General features: G+C 37.4%; 1 protein-coding gene across 2 annotated transcripts in view; it reads right to left on the bottom strand.

Moving 5' to 3' along the window:
• CRB1 (crumbs cell polarity complex component 1) overlaps positions 1-23,575 on the bottom strand; it is a 102,538-nt gene that overhangs the window by 33,199 nt on the left and 45,764 nt on the right. For both annotated transcript variants that reach the window (XM_068689861.1, XM_068689860.1), the window contains exons 6-8: positions 5,611-6,564; positions 1,589-2,139; positions 1,046-1,211 (exon numbers count right to left, since the gene is read on the bottom strand). In XM_068689861.1, coding sequence (XP_068545962.1) covers positions 1,046-1,211; positions 1,589-2,139; positions 5,611-6,564 — 1,671 coding nt within the window. The remainder of the gene's footprint in view (positions 1-1,045; positions 1,212-1,588; positions 2,140-5,610; positions 6,565-23,575) is intronic.

The raw sequence follows: 23,575 nt of genomic DNA, 5'->3' as shown, positions 1-23,575 counted from the left end.
TCATTAAATATGTCTGTTATAGAAGGTGCCATTATTTTAATTTCAGTAATTATTTTAATTTCAGCTGTTAATTTTAACAAGTGATGCAGTGCTGATTCTAACAATCTCAATGAAAATTGATACTGATCTGCTTCTTAATTGTCTATGGTATAAATCTTTTGCTGACCAACCTTCTCATTCCTAAGAGTCATGACATGAAGAATGTCAGACATTTTAACAGCTTCCATCAGACTTTGTGTATTTATCTTCCTTCACAGCATCATTAAGACTTCCTTTAATAGTAAAAAAAAAAATAATATATATATATATAATATATAATATTATTATATATTATAATAATTATATATATATAAATTTAAAAAGGAAAAAAGGACAAAATATTTCTTCCTAATCCTTCCTTGCCTTTTAAATTCTGCTTCAGTTCAAGGTGGCGAATGAAGGCATTAAGGGTGGCTAATGTTCTTAAGACAGCCAATGGCCATTACTTTTCAAATTAATATATTGCCTGTAATGCAAGTGCTTCTTACAAAGATACTGGTTTAATAGCTGTACTGCTGACATTAGGGTGACTTCCTTCAAACATTTCTTTATCATCTTTCTTTAACATTAAAGAATAATCAAGTGATACAAAGTATGTCATGTAGCTTGTGTTTTCAAGAGGATAGAGAACATCCTAAGGTTAATCCAACACTAGATATCCTCTTATCTCTTTGCAGTACAGGGATGTGGGGTACACTTGCACTCTGGTGGTGTAGTGATCTATTCTGCAACCTTGACAAGTTATGTTGAAAAAGTCAAATGTGAAGGTCGTGCAAACATCAGTGTCTGTGTCATGGGGTCTGTCTGAAAATGCCTGTGTTTGGTAGGGCAGAATTTTCCAATTAACTTGACTCTACTTACAATTAACATGATTATTATTATAATATAGAAATAGCATTTAAATGAACCTTGAAAAAAGTGAATATTGAGTTTTATGGAAATGCTGATGACAATTTCAGTTGTTTCTAACCTCAAGAGATGACAGGAATAACTGAAATGTACCTACATTCAAATCCTTGGTGCACCAGCTGGCATTGTGCTTCTTGAGGACAGGGCCCAAGCTCACACCACTTAACTTCCTCGCATGCTTTCCCTGCTGTATTAGGGGGACATGTGCAAGTGAAGTCATCCCAGAGTGAATAGCATACACCACCGTTATGGCAAGGGTTGGACTATGGGGAAAGAGAAGAGACAACCTAAGTAAATCTTGGTGGACTCACAACTATAAGGATATGGGACTGTTTGGCAAGAAGGATAATTCTGTTTATTTCAGGTGGAAAGCAAAGACCAGTGCTAAGACTGCATAGAGTAATTAATTGGTGAACAACAGTATTGTAACCTTAAAATATTTTCATTCTCTACTATGCCAATAGCTCTTGCTGCTGCTATCCATCATATGTAATGTAACAGAATCTGCTTTTTTCTAGCATTTCTACACATTTTCCTAAGATATCATTATTATCAAATATTGTATGGAAGGGTAATAAATATTATTTTTTAATTACCCATGACGAACTTGGAAGATGTTACAAAAAAATGTCCTTCTTACCTTGCAGAGGTTGTCACCCATGCAGCCTCGGGTGACATTGATCAGGGTTCGGTTGACAAAAGAATTTTGGGAGTTGGTGATGGGGAAGAATTCCAGTGGCTGGTTATTCACTCTTACATCTTGGATGCAGCCTTTGAAATACCTGCCATTTCTATTAGTTTCTCTGTTATCTGGTAGGCCTCCGATGTAAAGAATTTTCTTGCTCTGGGTGGATAGTACTGGAGTAGAAATAAAGCCTAGGTATCGGGAGGACTGGAACAGTTCAATCTTACTTGGTTCTATTTTTAACATTATTAAGTAGAAGTTTCCATCATTCATAGAGTGTTTCCCTAATAATTTTGTGGAATTTAGAGCTAACACTGTGAGTTTCCCACCTTCTAAGTAGACTATTAGGTAGACAGAGGTACTGTTTCTCAAAGCCAGTAACAAGCCAGAAGATTTGCGTGTTCGGACAAACATTGATATATTCAGATTTTCATTCTGAGTGGCATCAACAGAAAAAGCAGCATAGCCTGAGGAGTCCTCAGATCCAAACCGGCCCGGAATATACTCTTGGGATTAGCGATACGGGAAAAAAGAAAGAAAGAGAATGGAGAAAAACAAAATAGTTAGGGCTAAATGACAAAGAAGCCAATACAATGATCAAATAGCTACTTTTGGTAATATTTACTTATGATAGTAAGATGTGCTGGTATTAATGGATGTATAAGGACTTGATCCAGCCATAAAGGGCTTCTATTCCCAAACTTCTGTAGGCTTCCATGGCTGTAACATTAGGCCACAGTACAGGACCAGATGTTATATTATTGTGCATATTTTTCCCCTTTATCATGCTCTGTGTAATGCTGTGTTTTCAAACAGTTAAATAAGGACAGATTTCTCCATTTTCCTGGATTGGTCATCAGAAAGATAATTTTGAAAGAAACTGGTTTGATCCTTTGATGACCATGGAAGTTAATATAATTCTGGATCTATGTGATTTTCTATTTTGCATTGATTTCAATCACAGAAATAGTCAAAAGCTGCTCAGCAAATATCTCTTGTGTACAACTTCCAAATAGCACACCCATTTTGTCCTGCATAGTCTCCCCAGTTCTTCAACAGACTTTCTGTTGCTGGAGCTCAGTACGTGCTCATTTGAGTCCTGCTCATTCCTGAGTGCTCATAATACTACTGTGTCACAGGGAAAAATGATGCAGGACTGAGTAAGCCATTTTATTTTTTTCTGCTTATCAATTAAAACGATTAAACCAAAAACATCTGTCTCCCTGCCTTACTCTCTATTTTCAGTAATGATTTTCAGACTTGTAAGGATACCAAATATGTAGTCCAAACCGTATTTTATTCTGATGAATCATCTCGTTAAAGCACAACAAAGTGTTTCTATTTTTACACTTCAAGTTTCATGATCTTGTCCTCAGCATTATAGACTTCCTGCCTAAACACTTTCAAGAGCTATTTTTTAATATATCAAATTCATAGAAAGAACAAACCAAGCCTTTTTTTTTTAATGCTCACATAGCTGAACAGTCAGTCCCCTTTTGCGCAGTAAAACTCTTAGAGTGAGACCTCGTAGGCCAAGTTCCTGCCTGCAGCACTACTCTTTTTTTATGACTACATTAAAATAAGCAATGAAAATAGGGTACTGACTGTGAAGCCTCTAACAGACCCTTAATAATCACACTGCACTACTATGTGGCAAAGTAGTATTATTTAGCGACAGGAAAAAATCCCTTGCTTGTTCCTAAATGATTTCATAAATTAATTAAAAAAAAAATGGTTCTTTGCATAAGATTACCTTTATTTTTAGATGACTGCTAAAAATCTGGTATGTAGAAATATGTGCTTGTTGGAATGGGTGTTTTGAGGCATGATACCTCTTTAGCCAATACCTCTTCTGTAATATTGGTACTAGAGACTGAAATATTTTTCATGTCAGTAAAAAGAAAATTTCAGCTAGAGTTATGAATCATTAGTCTTCAAAGAGGTATTTCATGTTTACAATTACTTTGTTGTATTTCCCTCTATTTATAAATACATACATATACATATATATCATCAGTCTGATCTGTTTGATGAGATGGCTAGCATCACCTTGGTCAATATTAACCTCTTGGGTCACAACATGTGGATGTTGATCAAAATGAGTCAACATCTGTTTGTTATTTTGTGTATGTAGAGAAAATATTGCTTCTTGTCAATTAAATACTTGGCAGCAACTTTTCTTCAAAAAGACACTAGCGTTTCTTACGTTATCCTTTACCACAAGTCTCCCCCGCTCTGCCTTTTAAGAAACCTGTCACAGCCTTTTAAATATGGCACATATCTAGAACCTATGTATCAAAATGGCATGGTGCCATGATTTGCAAGGAATATTGTGGTCAGCAGAAGAAAAAAAAAAAAAAAGCACACTTTCTAATCATTCTCAACAGTTCTAATGCCAGTATAAGCCTCTCCTGGCCCTGACTGGTTTTAATTTTGCTTCATATAAGGAGGCAAACATATTTACCAGATGTTGTCCTATACTCCAAAGTTGCTTTCCAAACATTTGGATAAATTACAGCTAGACTTCAAAGCAGTCTGTTACAATTACCTCTCAGACTCTGTCATTTTGCAATAAGGGAAAAAAAACAATATTGAAAAGTATTGATAACTGTTAAGTATAGCATACAAAATGAACTTGTATTTGAACATTTTGAAATGCATTTCAAGCTGCAGCTTTCTGCAGCAATACATCCAATAGGCCCTTGGGGCCAGTCGTTCAGCTGGTGCAGGTCAGTGTGGCTTCCCTGGCTGCGGTGCTGCCCTGCCAGCCTACACCAGGTTAGTCTGTCCATTCTCACCTGACCACAGCACTGCTGTGGCACTTCATTTTTTAGATTTCTTGGTAAATGTATATGTATAAATATATATATATTTATTTATCTGTGTATCTACATATTATTGTATGTATTCTTCTTCCCTAAACATTTGCTGTGGTTGAACATGTGTGCGCGGTTAGTAAGGGGACAGATGGGGAAGCAGGGGCAAGGCACTGCAGGGAGGACTCAGCCCTGTGCATTTTTCAAAACCCCTAAAATGTTTGCTGAGGAAGGATTGCAGAGCCCACCCCAAGACATTCCTGAGGGGTGCTTATTTACAGCTCCAGAGTTACTCACTGCCATTCCCGCACCAGATGTGGTACAGCAGGGAGCTGTGCAGGGACATGCTCATGTCCTCCCACTTGGCCTCGGACTGCACTTGGAAAGATGACTTCTAGCAGGGAACGTGCTACAGGCATTGCCAGCTTTTGAATCCCTGGTTGTCGCTGCCAAAGGGGCTGTTTTCTGAGATGTGCTCTTCTGTTCACTGAGACAGGGACACATCTTCCTCTGGTCACCAAAGTTATCTGGCAGCAGCAGCCTCTGCCAGCTGCTGCCCAGAGCTGTGTTGTACTTGGCTGAGATGAATGGGCCTCGGTCCCGGTCTCTGAAGCCCTGGCTTCTCCTCAGGCTAATCAGATTAAGTTAATAGCATAATCCCATTCATTTTGTAAAATTGGAATCTCTCTCTCTCTCTCTTTTTTTTTTTTTTATTTTAACATGCAGTACTTTTGCTGGCTTATTATTGCCTTAAATGAGTTTCTTTATAAAAGCCTAGAGAGCTTGAGGATAAAATTTTGAAAGAATGCTTTGAAAATAAGACTTCAACTCCAAGTGACTTGGTTGCTTTCTAAATTTTACTCCAGTGAACTACAGTTTTCCAGAGTTTATGGAGTGCTAAGAGTGCTAAGAAGATTTTAAAACTGGATGAGCAGAATCCACCAGTTTAACCTGACTTTTTTTTTTTTTTTGTCAGGCTGAAAAGCAGCCTTCCTGGGAAAGTAACTAGAAAATAATGAACATGTGCTACTACTAACCTCTTGTGCTTTCTTACCAGTGGGCAATAAGTTCCAGAGATCCTAAGGCACACGCTGGTTCATCACTGAGATAAGCAGGCCGGTATGTTTTGAACAACCACTAATGCCAACAGCATGATCTTACCTGCTGAGCAGTGGGGCCCTGTGTAAGGCCGGTAGCAATCGCAGTGGTAACTCAGCCACAGGTTGGTGCAGCGTCCCCTATTCTGACAGGGGTGGTTTTCACACCAGTCCTTTTTAGTACATCCTGTCTTGACATTTAAAGACGATTCAGGTGATGCATTCTCTGGAGTAATAACATTCAAGTCTATTTCAATATCCTGAAGACAGCCTACAAATGAAGGTGTAGAATGTATATTATTGATGTTAAGCAGAGAGCTGCTGCTAACGTTCCCCACTGGTAAGCTGCCCAAAAATGTGCTCTGAAATGCAAGCCTCACGTGATCATTATCTATCATAGCAGAAGTTTTATTGACACATGATTCTGCACAAGAGCTGTCAAGTAAATTAAGAGTAACAGCTCTTGCCAAGGTTACCTCCACTGAATGCCATTCTCCATCACTGACATTATGTGAAATATGCAAAAGAGCCCGTGGCTGGTTTTTGACTTGCACAGACAAGTGTAAGTAGCCATTCAGTAACTCCAGCTTCACGAATGTGTCTTTCTCCCCTCGATGAAACAGAAGGGTTGTGGGTTGCACAGTCTGAAACCTCAGGTTCACATTATAGAAAGATTCCTTTTTAGGGGTCGTGGGATTCTTCAACCAAAGGAAACTGTTTCCTTGAAAAGAAAATGTAGTTATGGTTTCACAGTGTATTCCAGTATATCCAGGTGAGCATATGCAGCTGAATCCATGTTGGCCATTTTTTAAATGTGGGATACAAATTCCATTATTTTGGCATTGCTGATCAGTACAGCCATGGAGAATTTCTGTGCAGTTCCAGCCGCCGTAATAAATCCCTTCTTTGTCTGCAGGTGGGCAATGGCAAGTGTAATTCCCAGGAAAATTCTCACAAATTCCACCATTTTGGCAAGGGTTCATGTAACATTCATTGATGTCTTCATCACAGTGAATACCTGAAGAACAAACAAAGAATTAGACATTTTGGAGTGAACAACTAGAGCCCAGAATTGTGTTTTTAAGAACCTGTGCTTTCTTAAATTATCTTTAATTTAAGAATGAAATTCTCAGAGTGAGCAGGGAACTGTGCAGTGTAACAGTGAGAAATGCAAAAAGCATCCCTGAATCCTATCAAAATTGGGGTGAGGTACGGTGAGATGCACCTTGACCACAGTAAACGTGCAGTTGCACATTTCAGGAGCAGTTGCATGTTGCAGGTCTTCACAGATGGAAGCAGAGGTGATTTCTGGTTCATCAGCTATATCTCATACTAAGAGGAGAATTGTCGTGGGAGATGAGGATGTGAGAAAAGCTATTGGAAGGGTTTGAACCCATGTGGCCCAGAAAAATGTTACTGGTACTGTGTATCTACAGGGAAACATCCTTTACTTGTCCTATTTGCAAACTATAAAGAAAAGAGGAACAGAGTGTCTTCCCAAACATCCCAGAGCCTGATGATTAAAGCACGGGTGATAGTGAGTCATAGTTGCTTCTCTTCCATGTAGTGCATGGTTTCTTGTGTATTGTGTAAAGGAGAGCTCCTCATCTCAACTTGACTGGAATTTGATAGATGTAAACCAAGTATGCATAGTGGGTCAGGCTGCACAAAGACAAATCTGTTTGCCTTGTAAAACTTATCCATTTATCCCTCTTCAGTATTGTTTATCTATAAAATTGTAATTATAGTAATTCTCCCTTGAACATTCAAGTGGCTGATAAGTATGAAACGGATCAGGGAAAATCTGTTTCTTATCCCCCTTGGAAGCATTCAAAATATCCAAATGTTTTTTTGAAGACTCATGCAAAATACAGCTCTTAGTATTTCCCCCGTTCTGGAGAAGAATATGAAATGCTAGTTCGGAACTAACTGCAAAGTATTGTCTGCACAAAGTAATTAATAGACATAATTATGCCTGTCCCTGCAGTAGCATTGCCTCAAGCAGCTCGTCACTGGCTTATCGTGTTAGGTGCCTGTAAATTAGATCCTGAGGTATGCTGGGACTCTCAGAGTTGCAGAGAGGTACAAGGCACCACACCTAGTTTTACATGCAAATTCACACAGAGCTTTATTTTTACAGCAAAATGCAGTCGTTTTTCATGGAAAATCACAGAGCAGCATTCAGCCACAACGAATAGCTTCAAACAGCAGCAGATAAACGTATCTACTCAGGCTAATTCCTCGCCTGTCCGTTTTATTCAATCACAATTGTAACTAGACCCATCTCAGGGAGCGGTAAGTTCTGAGAGCCAGAAGGGACCTGGGAGTTGGCCAAGATTTGTTTTAAAGATTGGACAGAGCGAAGTGATCATAGCATGTTTGCAAAAGGCCCTCTTAGCAGTAATCTTCCTCACCACAGTGCCCTCCTTCAATTACAGCACATGATCCGAAGCTTGAAGCAGAAACTACCAAGCACCGTAGTGCTCTTTCTGGTCTGACAGTGGGGTTTTACCACAGCAGCCTCTCTTTTCGAGCCAGGCTTATATTTATTCCGATGTGAGATGTCTGTGTATACCTTAATGTGTAGTGGCATCTGGCAGAAATATGAATCATTAGGCCTGACTTTCTCAAAGTGACATGCACTTCCCAAACCTTTACTGACTGGGGGCCAGAACAATGACTGCTTTACCCAGTTCATGGCAATTTCTGTGTTAGCGACTTGTCCTGCTTTTACTGTTCTAGTATATGAAAAGTGAAGTTACCGTGAGCTGTTTCCTGTTTCAGTCAATGTTTTAGTACATCTCCTGCTTTGACATACACGGCAATGTGACCACGGGTCTTGTGTACTATTCAGTTTTACTATGACAGCTGTAGAAATATTGGTCTCATTGGGTTTTTGTGTCAGAGAGAAAAATTAATACAGCCTAAAAGCAGTAGGATCGGGTACGTATGCCTTGCCATAAAGCCTTAGGGTGGTCAGGGCGAACATAAGGATTTACAGACCGGGAGCTCCTATTAAACCTTTCATAGAAAACATCAGACAAGTGAATGGCATGCTACAGAGACTGTCCAGATGCTTAGCTGCTGCATGTTCAGCTCTGAGTATGTTTGTTTATTATCCCACAGCACCTGCAAGGCATCATCTTTGCCTTGCAGCTTGTGGTCAGTGTTGCAATAGTGTTGTTGTCCTCTGAAAGGGTGAAATAGATACGTGAACTGAACCCAACTTCACAGTTACGTTCAGTGTCTGTGTTGTTCTCTACCTCATAAAATTGAAAGGAAAATTAATGAGATGGTTTCATGAACATGCTAAACTTATTTGGAAATCATATATGTTTCTGTCTATAAGTTTAGATAACACACTAATAACACAAGCATCAGTGTCTAAGGAAGAAATTAAATTTGTTTTATGAAAAGAAACAAATTGGTAGTGCATTCTTTGCCCATAGTGAATAATATCAGTTACTAAATGCAAAGTGACTATCACAGAGAGACCTGTCTCTCTCTATATATATATAATTTCATAAGCATTTCAGTGACTGAATACAAATGCTTATTTTCTAAGTAATGGTATTAATATGTTGAAAAATAATGATTTTGTGGATACCTCTATAAATATTTGTTTATGTATACATATAAATACAGATTCAATGTCTGCTATTTCATAATAAGATTAGCACAAACATAAATATAGGTCACACCAAAAGACAAGCAATAAACCATTTTTCTTCATAGAAGGAATAAATAAATCAGCTGTTCTTACAAGTGGTGGTTGATATTGCTTGTTATCTGCCAACTGCTATGCAAAGACCACTGTCACTCAAGATAAAAGCACTCTAGATAAAAGGATTAGTCAATATTTATAGAACTGTATAAGCAGTTCAAATAGCTCAGGTTGGAAGAGAAGTTAGCATTTAAAAAAAAAAAAAAAAGGATTCTGAAAAGATATACCAAAAGCAAGTGTAAGGGGAACTATTTTTTTTTTTCTGTGGTTACATGCATCAGCTCAGCTAAACATGTTTGTGTTTTGGAATTGAAACCATTTTATCTTCTAAATATATTATATGCCTACCTAAAATTTCAGATAAAGATATTTTATTTTTTATTATATTTTGATAGATAATAGTTAATTTTTCCTCCTGTAAATTTTTATTCAAAACAGAGATGAAACAGCTCCTTTGACTCTGTTTAACAACCCCATTCGTACCTTCGTCTCCTTTTTTCACTTACATACTACCATTAGAACGTAGCTATTATCTACCCATTAACCTCTTAATTAAACTATGTTTCATATTTAGCAGAAAAGGTTTTCTTACAGAAGCAGAATGACAAAAGCAATTATTCTTATATCTATATTAGCATACTAATATCTAATATCTAATTAGCATACTTCTGCTAAATGCCACTAACTTTCATTTTGATTAAACAAATATATGTGTTACCCAAATTACACTTTTTACACACCTTTAGTCAGAAATCTCTCTACTTTCCCATTCCTTGACACTTTATAAATCATCATGCAAGTACAAGCAAGCAGTCTGGATAGACGTGACACACTCAGTATTACCTAAGTACACATAACATTTCCCAAAAAGAAAATATTTACCTGTAAACATTGTCATTAAAATGATGTAAACCTGTATCCTAGTTGCAACCATCTTTTTCTGAAGTAAAAAGATTGTTTAGCATTTACGCAGTCCACAAAGTAAATTTCTGCAAAATTCAAAACAGTTCTTGCTATAAAGGCTTCTTTTCCAGGATTAGCTTGTTCCACTTCTGTACCTGCTGATGTAGTCTGATGGTGTATTTTGTCCAAGCCAGATCAACAAGGCTTAAAGTAAGACTCATTAAACTGCTTACGTAATAGATATGTATTCTACTTACACGCTTCTTCAGAGTGTTCAGTCCCAGTGTGCTCAAACTGAACTTTAGTGATGTTTGACAAAAAGGCATATTTCTAAGATCTCTTCAAAACTGATTTGTCACTTTTTACTGTTTTATATTGTTTTTCTTTTAAGAACCAATAAATATTTTTTTTCATTTTCAAGAGGTTTATTTACCAAGATCAACCTTTTTATAGTCATTGTCATTCAAAAAACTGTGTATGTCAGTAAGCAGAAAGAAAAGACCTACAGTTGTGTCTGCCTTTGTTTATTTTTGTTCCACTGGCATTCATTGTTCTGCTTGCTGAAAATTTATGTCTGTAGATTTCTGAGTGTGCTAAAGACAGAAAAAAAAATCATTGAAAGATTTTTCTTCTTCAGCTCTTGAGCAAGGCATTTTTGATTTGGCCCTAATTTAATGAAAAACTATAATTATAGAGTTCCGTAGACTGAAGTATTTATGTCTGTGACAATGCAAACAGCACTTTTTTTTCCTTTCATTACACTTTATTTACTTGGTAAATTTATGATTTGCATAAAATATTGCTAGAACGGTATCTCTGTGATATCTCTGAAATACTTATAAAGCGAGAGCATCTTTCCCTGGGTTGCTGTTTATACCATACATCCGGTGTATGACAAACTATACATTCAGATCTTTCAGATTTTTTTTGTTTGTTTGTTTGCCATTTTAAAACCTGAATCATGGATCCTGAAGTCTCTCTCAGCCTACCTTATTTCCTCCACATTATAAATATTATATAAATAAATTTATCACTGAATGGGAAATTATCTCTGTAGTCCAGTAGTCAGGACTATGTGAGGTTGTATTCCAATATATTTTTTTGTTTTTTGCTGCCTGTGCTGTAAGTTGTGAAGGATCTTGCGGGCAGTGCAGGATGTGGTGTTCATCTCCGCTTGGGAAGTCCTGAGTGCTCTCTGGGCCTCTGGTATCATTCTCTGTTTTCATCCAGGAACTGCAGCCTGGCCCTGAGAAATAAATGTTGATTTTTTTTGCAAGCAGATGTTTTTCAATTTCTCCCCCTCCCTCAGATCATTTATTCATTAATTAGGAAATTCCTGACCTTGTTTGAAATGTGTTTTTAGGTTTACCAAAAGACCTGTACACAAGATACAATTCCGGATTCAGTTAATCTACAGTACAGTTACTTCCATCGTGGTGCTCAGAAATCTGCTTTTCCTTCCAGCCTAAGATACAGACGTAGAGTGATTATTTCTGTTATGAACACAAGTACCGCAGTGTGAGAATGTCATCCAGACTCCTTGAAAGGTAGGTAAGTAAGTTTTAAACAAAAGAAAGTTAATGTTGGTAAGGTATTATGCATGTACTTGTCAGATGTCTGATGCTACAGCTTGAAATAGCTGTAGCGCTAAAAATGCATTTTTATTTTGAAAATAACAAGAAAAAGTTGGAGGTTCTCAGCCTCCTTTTACAACATTATCCTGACAAATGTTTTGAGGTAAGATTACGAACATATACATTGTCAGCAAGTTGGGATAAACGTACATTAACACAGCTCAGGGAAAACACTGAGCTGACGACACTCCAAGACTGAAGAACATCACACCAGGATATTTAGCTAACTGCTTGAAGCCATGTCAGAACCATCAGAAGTTGTTTTTTTTTGTTGTTTTGTTTTGTTTTTAACAAGTGCCAAGAAAAAGTGAGTTATGGAAGATGGTGTTTATGCTAATTATTGTAAGGTCTATACAGTAACAGTAATAAATACGGTATTGTCTTTGATAACATTTTCATATACAAAATGAGGAAAATAATCTATATGAAAGCACTATAAACCTGGGTTTAAAACTTTCAAAATCCTGCACAGAAATTTCATAAAAGACGTGGGTGATGGAATAGAAAGTTTGCTTATTAAGTTTTATGTTAATGCAGGGTTAAGAGCAACTTTGTCTGTGTTAGAAATTAGCTTTTTGGATGAGTTTAAGAAACTGGAGCAACGGTCTGAAAAAGGAAGGGCTAATTAAGTTTGTATAGTCTCAGGCCAGAATAGTCATCAATCAGGTGGAATAATCACATGAGTTTACAAAGGCTTGGTCACACCTTAGCAGGAATATTGAGTACACTTTTAGTTCTGTACTTCAAGGAAGGTTTGGATCAATTGGGAAGGAGTCAGAGAAGAGTAATGGGAATAATCAGGGGTCTAGAAAATACAACTTGTGAGGAGAGACTAAAAGCGTCATGCTATTCAGTCTAAAGACCAGAAGAGGAAAGGAGACCTCTTTCAGCACAGGAACACACTGTTCCCTGAGACCATAGTCAACAAGTAAAGAATTTGTGGAGTTGTACTTCAGTAAGGAAGATTCAAGCCAGACTTGAGGAAAATATTTTCCATGAAGGTAAGGCAACAAAGCCTTGGCACAGGATGCCCAGTCCTGGCCATAGCATTTTTCTTTGGTTCCCTAAAAATGGGTCAGATAACAGAAGTGCAAAGTGTGACACAGCTCAGCTGATCCCATTCAAGTCAGATAGGCAAAACAATGTCTGTTTATTCTGTCGAGTCTATGTTTTCCGTGATCCTGTGATTTCCTTGAATAAAATAATTCCCAGCAACTGAGCTGCAGATGTGTCAAAGTATATAAACATACATTTATGTATACATATCCAGGTACAGAATGCAAATAGGAGTAAATGTTGGAGAAATTTAAACTGTAACAAACCATTTAGTATATGCTTTATGGAAGATGAAGACAAAGAGCCTGCAATAACACTTCTTCCGCCTATATTTCACAGTTTTGGAAGTGTCTGTTACAAAATCCTACTTTAGGCAGAAGGATTTTTTTTTTTTTTTTTTTCCAAGGGACTCATTAATCCTGAGCCCAGCGGAAAGATCTGGCAGCGCATATATTCCTCAGGCCTCCAGGTCTTAGCAGACAATCATGAAAATTCTAACTTTGCCACATCTGTGCTGATAATTGCAAAGAGATAATTACTCTTTGCTGGAAGGAGGAAATGCACGTTCATGAGTAAGTAAGCGCAAGGAAATAAATTGACCATCTCTATGTCATCATAATTAAAATTCATGCTTCTGGGCATAAATCAGTTGTCATGGAGGTCAGGAAGGAGGTTTTTCTCTTATGTACATCAGTGTAGATCAAGTAAGGGGTATTTAAATGGATTTTATTCTCCTATTTTCCTTCAGTAAAGAACTGGCCTATGTTGGATATTGAACTTAATGTGAGCAGTGATCTGATCTAGTATGGCAATTTTTTGTCACTGTTTTAGGAGGAAAAACTCATGTGAAATGAAAGAATACAAGGCTGAGCTGGAGCATATGGAAAATTGGATACTTTAAAATAGGAGGATAATAAGCATTTGCTAACACTGGGATAATTTGCACACGATACCTTTCACGCAGAATTCTAGTTTTGTGAAGTTGTAAGACCTTGCTAGTTATTCCTTTATTGCAGACAAATTCACTATTCTGCTATTTTTCCTCTTGACATTTGAAATGTACATATAAAGTTAATACTGGTTAGGAAAAAATATTGAAATAGAAATAGAGCTGAGTGACTTGGCTTATTCATTAAATATGTCACTCTAGCTGAGGAATATGGAATTCATAATGTGCCACGGTCAGTATGGCATGCTGTAACTTAATCTTTTCAAATTTTGCAGGCCTGAAGCTTCTTAGACTAGTTTGAATTTTCAGTAAAAATAGTTTTCTTTTTTTAAAGCAGTAAAAAACCCCAATCCCTTAATCTCTTCAATCATTAAAGGGTTTTTGAGAGCAAAAGTACTTGGAAATGTTTTTCCACTTGTTTCACATGTTTTGTCACACCTAAAACAGTTTTCATTAAAAAAAAAAAAAAAAAAAAAAAAAAAAAAAGCCATGTAGGTGATTAGTTGTTTAGTGAGATCTGGTGTGTTTATTTTATTTTATAAATATTGGAAACAGCCGACTGATTTAAGCATTGGCTTCAGTTTCTGGGTAGCTCAGCCAGCCTTTTCCATGATCCTGCTTTGTAGGGCTCCTTTTGCAAGGTTGTGTGAGTGGCGCAGCCAGAGGTCAGAAACATATAGGCTGTGAATGGCAAGGGGCCATGTCCTAGAAGGGCAGCATGGCAAAACTGTTGCTTGTAGCCTACACCTTCATCCCATATTTCGATTAACACAGCCGGCCATGTGGATCCAATTGTGGGATTAGGGTCTGAATCTGGAGTAAAGAGAAGCGTGGTGAAGAAATATGTCCCTGCATGGCACTCATTTTCCTTTCATTTCCCTACTTCTAGAGTCAGCTTTATATATAGGTAAAAGAAGCAGCTGCTGTTGTGGATGAGTGATGGAGGTAGGAATGAAAACTGAGCAGTGGCAGCCCAGTTTTCCCAGGCAGCATCCTTCCTGAGTGTTTTTTCTGGTTGCAGTAACGTGCGTGCAGCTACGGCCATGTCACTGACAGGAGCTAGGAAGGGCTGATGAGAGGAAGGAGAGCTGTGATGGGGAGACCATGAGCATGGGGTGTGGCAGGTTAAAATGGAGAAAGGTGTTAGATAGATTGAAAGGAAGGAAGAATAAAAGAAATAAGACAAATTTAAGTGGAGGAAGATGATAGCATTAAGATAGAAGAGATTTCTTACTTAGCATGTAAAATTTTGGAGATTAAACTGATGAAAAAATAGAGAAAAATGTGACAAGGATCTCAATATAAAGGAAAAGGAAATAAAAGAATCAGTGGTATCCCCAAAGGTACTTATGTTGGCATTTGAGATAGCCACACATAGGGACGCATGGGTAGTAAGAGGAGCAAGAGTGTATGTGTATAACCACAGATATATATATAGGAAATGTAAAGGAATGCTTAAAAAGACTGCAGATCATATATGGGGTCTATACAGTGATCGGACCTAAAATATAGAAGTGCAGAAAGGAGACAACAGGAGCAATGCCAAAGACAAATGACTGAAAAAAAAAAAAAAAAAAAAAAATTATTATAAAAATAAATCAGTCCTTGCATTTTTGTATTGAAATTAAGGTAGTCACATGCAATGGAGCAGAGAAGTCTGGTCACCTGGTCCAAACTTCCACTCAAAGCAGCGTCAGGACACCATCCAGAGAAGAAACTGGAATGATTACTGGGTTTCAGATAATTTGATGTATTTATACCTGGTTATGCATTAGGTATTAGGAAGCCAAAGACAGTTATTTTGTATTCTGCTTCCAGATCATTTTTTGTGTGTTCTTTAAGCTGAAAAAAAAAGAGTATAGATAATTCAGGTATTTTTCATGTTTTACCTTTCAAAAGACTGTGGTAAGACTGCTGAATTCAAAGCATTAATGATCTGATTTGCATTTTTTGTAGATTTATGAGCTTGTACATACAGATGATGTGTGTGCATTTGAACTGAAGTGTATCCAGAGGGATCTTAAAACAACCAATACCTTTGAGTTGTTTAATTAGATTGTACAAGGTCATGTTTCATTGACTTAAAAATCTGTTTGGAGCATATGATTCACTTTGGAATTGGAAAACAAATTAATTTTCACTCCTACAAACACTTAAGGGCTTTAAAAGAGTGCTCGCTGTTGATGAACACATCCATTGAGAAATGTAGGCTGCATCTAGTCTCCCCTAAGAGGGATTTCTTTACCTTGTCTCTTGTTGGCTGCTTCCTGTTTGTTTTAACTGAGGTGGGCAAGCACAGCCACTGCGCTGCTTGGCGTGGAACGGCCTCTGCCCAGGAAACAGGGCTTTGAAAACATTCAGTCATTTGCAAGATTTTTCATTTTGCTAAAACCAGTGTGAGCATCCACAACTCACAAAAGGACTGCATTTACATAACTTCACTGTCGGTCGATATTAAAAGAATCTAAAAAAGCCATCAGGCTAGAAAATCATGGTTTTAATTGGGCCTATAGAACTTAACTGAGAGTGGAGACCTGAGAATAGAAAAAACATTAAATATGTACAAGTGAACATACATAGCATGCATGTGCATGCTGTGTGTATTTTAAGCAGTCTATAGTACAGCTGTATAAATTGCATGAAGATTTCTCTATTTATGGCTTGTACGGTTACATTTCTCTGTTCTTGCTTGATGTATTTGAACGTCCTTTCTTGTCACTTTATAGGCAGAAAATCTAGTCTTTTACACCAAACTAAGTTTTTACAAGGCTGCTACTCTACCTGATGGGTTTTCTTTCCTGTGTAAATAAGCTTTTGCTTGCTATAGACTAGATGGAGATGCAAAAGACCTTGAATTGTGGACTGCCATCTTTCAGTCAAATTCAATAGCAGTGGGAATAGTAGATCATACTCTCTTGACTTTTTCATTTCTCTCATGCCCTTCAACATGAGTTCTTTTGCAGTGTGAAAACTCACCCGAACAATGGTGGTATTTATCCAAGGTTTTGTAGGCTTAACATATCTTGAAGCTGTGAAGTGACACCCAAACTAGCTTCATTTTCAGTAGGTCACATAACCATACCACTGGCAAAGTGATAACATGGACTTCAGCTAATATTTTATGTGCGTGCCATAGACTTGTGACCATCATTTTCAGGGATTACCTGGGTCATATTACAGGTGTGCAATTTAGCTAGGTTATATCCAGCTTTTGTTTGTCTTCAGATGCTACAAATGACTTCATACTGCTGTGCAGACCTACTTACAACATAGTATTTAAATAGTTTTCTCTATTTGTTACTATAGGTTGTATTGAATGCAATGTTCTGGCCTCACACACAGGCCTACTAACAATTCTTAATCCTCTTTGTTAAGAAAATATAGTGCCCACAGCCATAACAGTATTGATCATTATGATACACTGTAATAGTGTCATGTTGTTACCACAGCCAGAGTCCAAGAATTACAGCGGTGGGAGAGCAATCTGAATCAGATCCACCAAATCTATTTCTCGCAGTTAATTATCAGCACAAAGGAGCTGTCTATAATAGCCTTCTTTTCTTTTATGAGACAGTTTTTGGAAAGTGTAAAATTCAGTGTCAACCAGGGAAAGAGTGCTTTCCTTACTCCATTTCTCTCAAACAATCAGCAGAAGTTCTTTTCTAAGGAAATTTAATTATTATAACAGCACCCAGATGGTCGGTAACAGGCTTGATTAACTTCTTTGAACTTCTCCTTATACCTGAAGAAATCAGTCAGGATGCCTGAACGGAGATGGGTTATTCCTTATAGCCACCTGGGTTTATTTCAAAGAGTCCAAATGAGCAGAGATAAGAACATTAGGTCTTATCATTTCTGTTCCTCTTATTGGCAAACCTTGAATAATTAAAAGCTAGATGCTACAGGGAACAATTCATGTAAACGAGCTTTTACTTAGTGCATCACGTACAGCCAGTTTTGTTGTTCCTTGAGAAGACCATAGACCTGGGACTCATCAGTGATAGCTAATTGCCAGCAAAGTATAAACCTTGCAAGTCCAATCAGAAAAAAAAAAAAAAAAAAAAAAAAAAAAAAAAGAAAAAAAAAAAAAAAAAAAAAAGTGCATTAGTGATCATTCTTATCATTCTTTTATTGATTGTGGATTTAAATGGGAACTTTACAACTTTACAATGTATACAAAATTGGGAAGAGCAGTGGATATGCCAGATGGCTGTGCTACCATTCAGAGAGACCTCAGACTGGAGAAACAAACAGTCTTCAGACCCTGATGAAGTTCAGTGAAGGGAACTGCAAAGCCCTGCACTTGGAGAGGCGCAATCCCATGCACCAGGAGGTCCATCAGGCTGACTGGCTGCAAAGCTGGTGAAAAAGTTGAACATGACCCCAATGTGCCCTCGCAGCAAAGAAGTCCAACAGCTTCTGGGCTGTATTAGGACAAGTGCTGCCAGGAGGTCAAGGGAGGTGACCCTTTGCCTCTCTCAGCACTGATGAGACCACATCAAGTCTAGCTCTGGGCTCCCCAGCTACAAGAAACAAGTGGCTGTCCTGCAGCAGGTCCAGCAAAGGGCCATGAAGGTGATTAAGAGATGGGAAAATCTGTCTGTGAGGAAAGGCTGAGAGAGACAGGGTTGTTCAGCCTGGGGAGGAGAAGGCTTGGGGGAGATCTTCTTCTCAGTGCATGTAAATACCTGCAGGGGAGGGAGAAAAGAAGACTCTTCACAGTATAGAACCCAGGGAAGGCACAAACTGCCCTAGCTTACCCTGCTTAGAGCAAGGGGTTTGCACTAAATGATTTCAAGAGATGTCTTCTGATTTCAACAGTCATATGATTCTGTGATATAACTCTCTATATATACATACAAACTTATCTGCTCAAGAAAGGATGGTATTACTGGTCTGCACCATCACTGCGGACAATTGAAGAGAAATTAAATTTTAAAGGCATGAAATAGTTTTCCAAAGCAAAAAAAATAATAATAATAATGGCGATTAAAACTTCTCCTAACCTTCACCTGTTTCTTCTCCTTGAACATCTATATTTTGCTTGGGTTTGCTCACATGATTGCTATCATGGATACAAGTCTACTTAAGACCTAATCACATAACTATGAGTACCAGTTGTGGCGATAACCTGCTTTTATATTTAAAATGCTCTATGTTGTCAAATAATTGTTTACAATGGGATCAGTGGGAAATCTGAGACATGGTTGTACTGTAAAAAACAAGAATATTTGGATTCTTGAATCCCTTCACCCTATATGTAGGCTTGGCAGTGTTAATTCAAGAAGGTTTAGAAGATTATGTGTGCATGACAGCCCTGAGGATTTCCATCATTGTGATTTTCCTTCCAACTCTTTTTTTTTGAAGAGCGTAATGACCTATGACAACCAAGCTTTATTCTCCGTAGAGTCTGACATTGCTTCTGTTTAATGGATCAGACAGTTTGTGATACATCAGTACAAGGCACTTTCTTTCCCACGTCATCCTAGGGTACCTCTTCAATATTTCCCATCTGTGCTGACCTGTGCGATCAAGAGGTCGTGTCCTGAAGTCAAACCCAGAATCGAAACACTCACTTCTACCACAGGCCAGACTATTAATGTAACCCATTTAATTTACATCAAGTTGGAACTTGACATTCAATTTCTCAGTCCAGAAGCAATTACTTTTAAAGGAACATGCCAACAATATTGCTTGGCTTAGAATAGAGAAAGTTCAAAAGGGTAAAAAAAGTTTCACACCATAAATAAAGAATTGATTATACTTGAAAACAAAGTTTGTAATTACTACTGACGTTTCTGAGCCTAGATGAGGTGCCTTTTATGCTTTAAAAACTGATTTCATTTATGCCACTGGCATTATGGGAAACTTATGTAAGGGTTTAAAATAGTCCTTTGCTGGTATTTTAAGGACCAAGAAGAAAACGTGAATATTTTTGTCAAGGGAGAGTGCAAAATTCATGGTGGGTGCTTAGCCTTTAGCAGGACTGGAACTCCTCTGCCTTCTTTCACCCAAATAGCTCCATCAACAGGATTACTAGCATAACCAGCAAAGCCCAATACTTTGGGATTAAAATTATGTTGTTGTTATTGTGCAAAAGCCAAGCCTCCAAGTTGCTAACAGTTTTTAACTAAGAGTACCCCTGGTCTGGATCATCAGATTATTCTTCTGTACTTAAAACCCTGGTGCTTGTTTTTTCCATATCTTTTGCAGCTCTGAGTGGACTTTGTGTGATGGGCCGAAGACCCGTATCCCTGAAGTCCATGCAGAAGGCTCTGCTACTCAAACTGTGCAGGGTGAAAGCTGAAAATTAATAGTAAGAATTTGGACTAGTAAATAGGGACCATCACAAACACTTTGAGCAATAGCACCTACCGGATTAGGCTCTAATGACTGCGTTGAAATATCAACTTAAACTATATTTTTGCTAATGTGTAGCAGATGCTACAAATGCGCAGTATTTCATGCTCCCTCTACTGGCTAAGAGCTACAGGAAGAGTACAGAGACCTTAGCTCTGCTGGTACTAAAATGCTGATGCTAGTTTAAATAAATTGCATATTTTCACATATTAGGTCAGTTTATACTATTTTGTGGGTAATACAGATAGCGGTTTACTAAGTAAAGCCCTTCAACGAGATGAATCAGAATGCCATCCCACAGCTGTGGGTTATTTGGAGAGGTTAATATGTAAGAAGTGGTATTTCAAAGGTATGTAAAAAATCTATGAGCATGAAAACAGAGTAGTTAAGCTGTATAAAGCCTGTAAACTAATGGTTTTACACTTTTATTTTTATTTTTTTTTTTAATGCCACAGCCAGGTAACAGCAGCCTGGATACTTTAATCATAAATAATTTTACTCACACATCTTGACTTTTTTTTTTCTGAATATTGGCCAATACTGCTGGCATAACAAATATATACAGGTTTGGCATGCAAACGTTACACATTTCCCACTGTCAGAAGCCATGCAGTTAAAATAATTAATTAGTAATGAAGATCAACATAAACACTGCTTATTAATAAACATACACATTGCATGCTTCAAATATTGAAGAAATGAATGAAGACAAATCTTTTATTCTTACCACAAAACAATCCAGACAGAAACCTGTACACTTCAAAATAGAAATGAAAGTTTTGGACCTTTTTAATTAGTGATCAAAGAAAGGCTTTCTATGAGCAGAACAACAAAGTACTCTGAAGCAGATATTATGTACGTAACTACATATATGTGTATAAATACAGACATATTAGTATATATGTGCATATGTACACATGTAGTCTTACATGTATAAGCATATGATTCAGAACTACTTGTCCATGTGTTTTTTTTTGAATGAACTCCTTCAGCTTCTCTAATGTCACTCCTTATTTCCGCTGTTATGAGGGGAAAGAGAAGTAATGACTTTTAAATATTTGGCTGTATAATTTACTGTATTTCCAATAAACTAGATTTTAATAGGCTTCACAATGGTGAGATAATTAAGGCTGTTTTCAAAATCATCTATTAAGTAAAACATAGAACTCTTAAATTGGGTCATTTTGTTTATCACTTGACATTTGACCTTAAATACTCTTTTAATTAGAACATATTGAGGAAGTAAAATATATTAGTCCCATAGCACAGGTCTTCTATTTACTGTCTACTCATTAAGCACTTTCTACAGATAAGTGGAAACTCTACAACATGTAGATTTAAAATTTGTTTCGGTTTGAAGAGCAAGTTGTGCATCTGCTTGACTTTTCAACTTGACTGCAGTTTGACTAGAATGATGTAGCTTTATAGGATGCAACACTGCAAAGCATGTGCTATAAAGTAGATACTGAGATGGAGAATATAAATTCTTGGGAGGATCAGCAAAGTTCTGCTGTCAATTCAGTATGTCGGTTTGTGTATGGTTATAACTTCAACCACACTTTAAACTTTGCTTTCATTAGCAGTTGTCCTTGTTTTCAGTCTGTGTGCATCCACAGTGCGGCTCTGTGTATGTGCAAAAAATGTGTGTGAAACACCTCTCCTGAGGAAGCATACAGGATTATCTGTAATGCCAGGGTGCGGGAGACATGTAGAACTAGCATCAGCGCACAGACCAGGAGATACACAGCAGTTTCTGTTTATATTAGGGAAACGATGGCTACTATTTTTTCAGTATCAAAAAGGGTACAGCAAAGTGAGTCCTGTGTTTGGTTCCAGGCTGCATAACACCTCACTGAACTGTTATGCTCAGGCAAAGCAAACAAGAAATGAAAAGGCGAGAGAGACTGTTCAATAGGGAAAGGTGGAACTGAGCGGGTTCATAAGCTCAGCCAAAAGGTGGCTAAACTCGATTATAGGAGACTATAAATATCACAGATATACCAATTAAAAAGGCTAGGAAAGGTTTATTCACAATATTCAGAAAGAAATAAAAAAGATAAGTAGGCACAGCCTGAATAAACCCCCAGGAGGAAAATTCTTACTGAATATTTGGACTATTTTTAGCAAATAGTCAGTCATATAATCGAATGACCCACTAGGAAGGACTGTCTTGGAAATAATGAGTGCTTGAAAAGCATTATTCCTGCTGCCAAGTAATATACAACTTTCTTACTTTCTTTTTTTTTTTTTTTTTTTTTTTTTTTTTTTCTCCAAGAGCACTTTCTGCAAGTACTGGACTTAGGATTGCATACATCTAAGGATGTTTTCTGTCTGTGTATTGCAAGACCTGGCTGCTTATGGCTGAAAATCCATTCATCCCATCCTTCTCTTGTTCAGGGAAGAAAGCTTTTCATGCTAGAAAGTGTTTATGTGCAACAGTGTTTAACACAGAGAGATGTGCCAGATTTCAAAATATCCACTGCTTGCAGGCTCTGTCAATCACGTCGGACTACATTATACAACTTTGCATATCAGTGTAACTAGAGAAAATAGATCATAGTAATGAAGGGTCAGCTGTGAAATTGTAAAGAATAAAACCCTATACTTGTTCTGAAAATAATATTGGTAGATGCTTCCTGTATTTCTAACTCAAAAGAAACAAACTAAATGAACCCTTGATTTTTGTGCTTTCTTTCGGTGCTGAATAATGCAGAAGTGAAGGCTGTGATCTATTTATATTTCCAATGCAACTTGCAACAAAGAGAGTTATTTCTCAAATAACACATATTCCTCATGACAAACCATACATAGCTATATTAGGGCTCTAAATATGATTCTCAGAGTTGCAAACAAATTATCAAGTCTTGGGGTTAATTCTGGAAATTTTTGTCATGAAGAGTTCCAGAGCTCCTTTCTTAATGATCTAGGATCTGAAACTATTTCAGTCTCAACTTAGAGCACATCAGATATAGTAACTGGATCTGATAGTGATGTACCTGTATTTTAAATACATTCTTGTGAAGCTCCACTGTTCATTAGGTAACATCATAGCTTATGAACATAATGGACCGTAATCTTTTTTATCCATATTTCTAAAGTGGGACTAATTCTTATGTACTTCACGGTAATGGTATATATGGATTTGCTTGTGTTCATGAACTGTTCCGATTTCAATGAATCCAGTTTGCAGAATATTGAGGTAAATACAGAACAAGTCATAACTTTCTTCAGATATAAGCAAACTTCCAGTGCTGCTATCCATGTTGTAAGAGGTATGAATCCTTTATGGTGCAGAGCGTGCAAACTGCAAGTGCAACCGCAGCTTTCCTTCCAGGGGGGCTATCCAGAGACAGGCTAATCACACTAAGTTCATAATGAGTTTGGTCTGGAAGTTAAGCACATG

Source organism: Anas acuta, chromosome 8, assembly GCF_963932015.1.
Source record: "Anas acuta chromosome 8, bAnaAcu1.1, whole genome shotgun sequence".
NCBI lineage: Eukaryota > Metazoa > Chordata > Aves > Anseriformes > Anatidae > Anas > Anas acuta.
The sequence above is the reverse complement of the archived record's forward strand: the minus strand, read 5'-3'. Positions and strand labels throughout refer to the sequence as shown.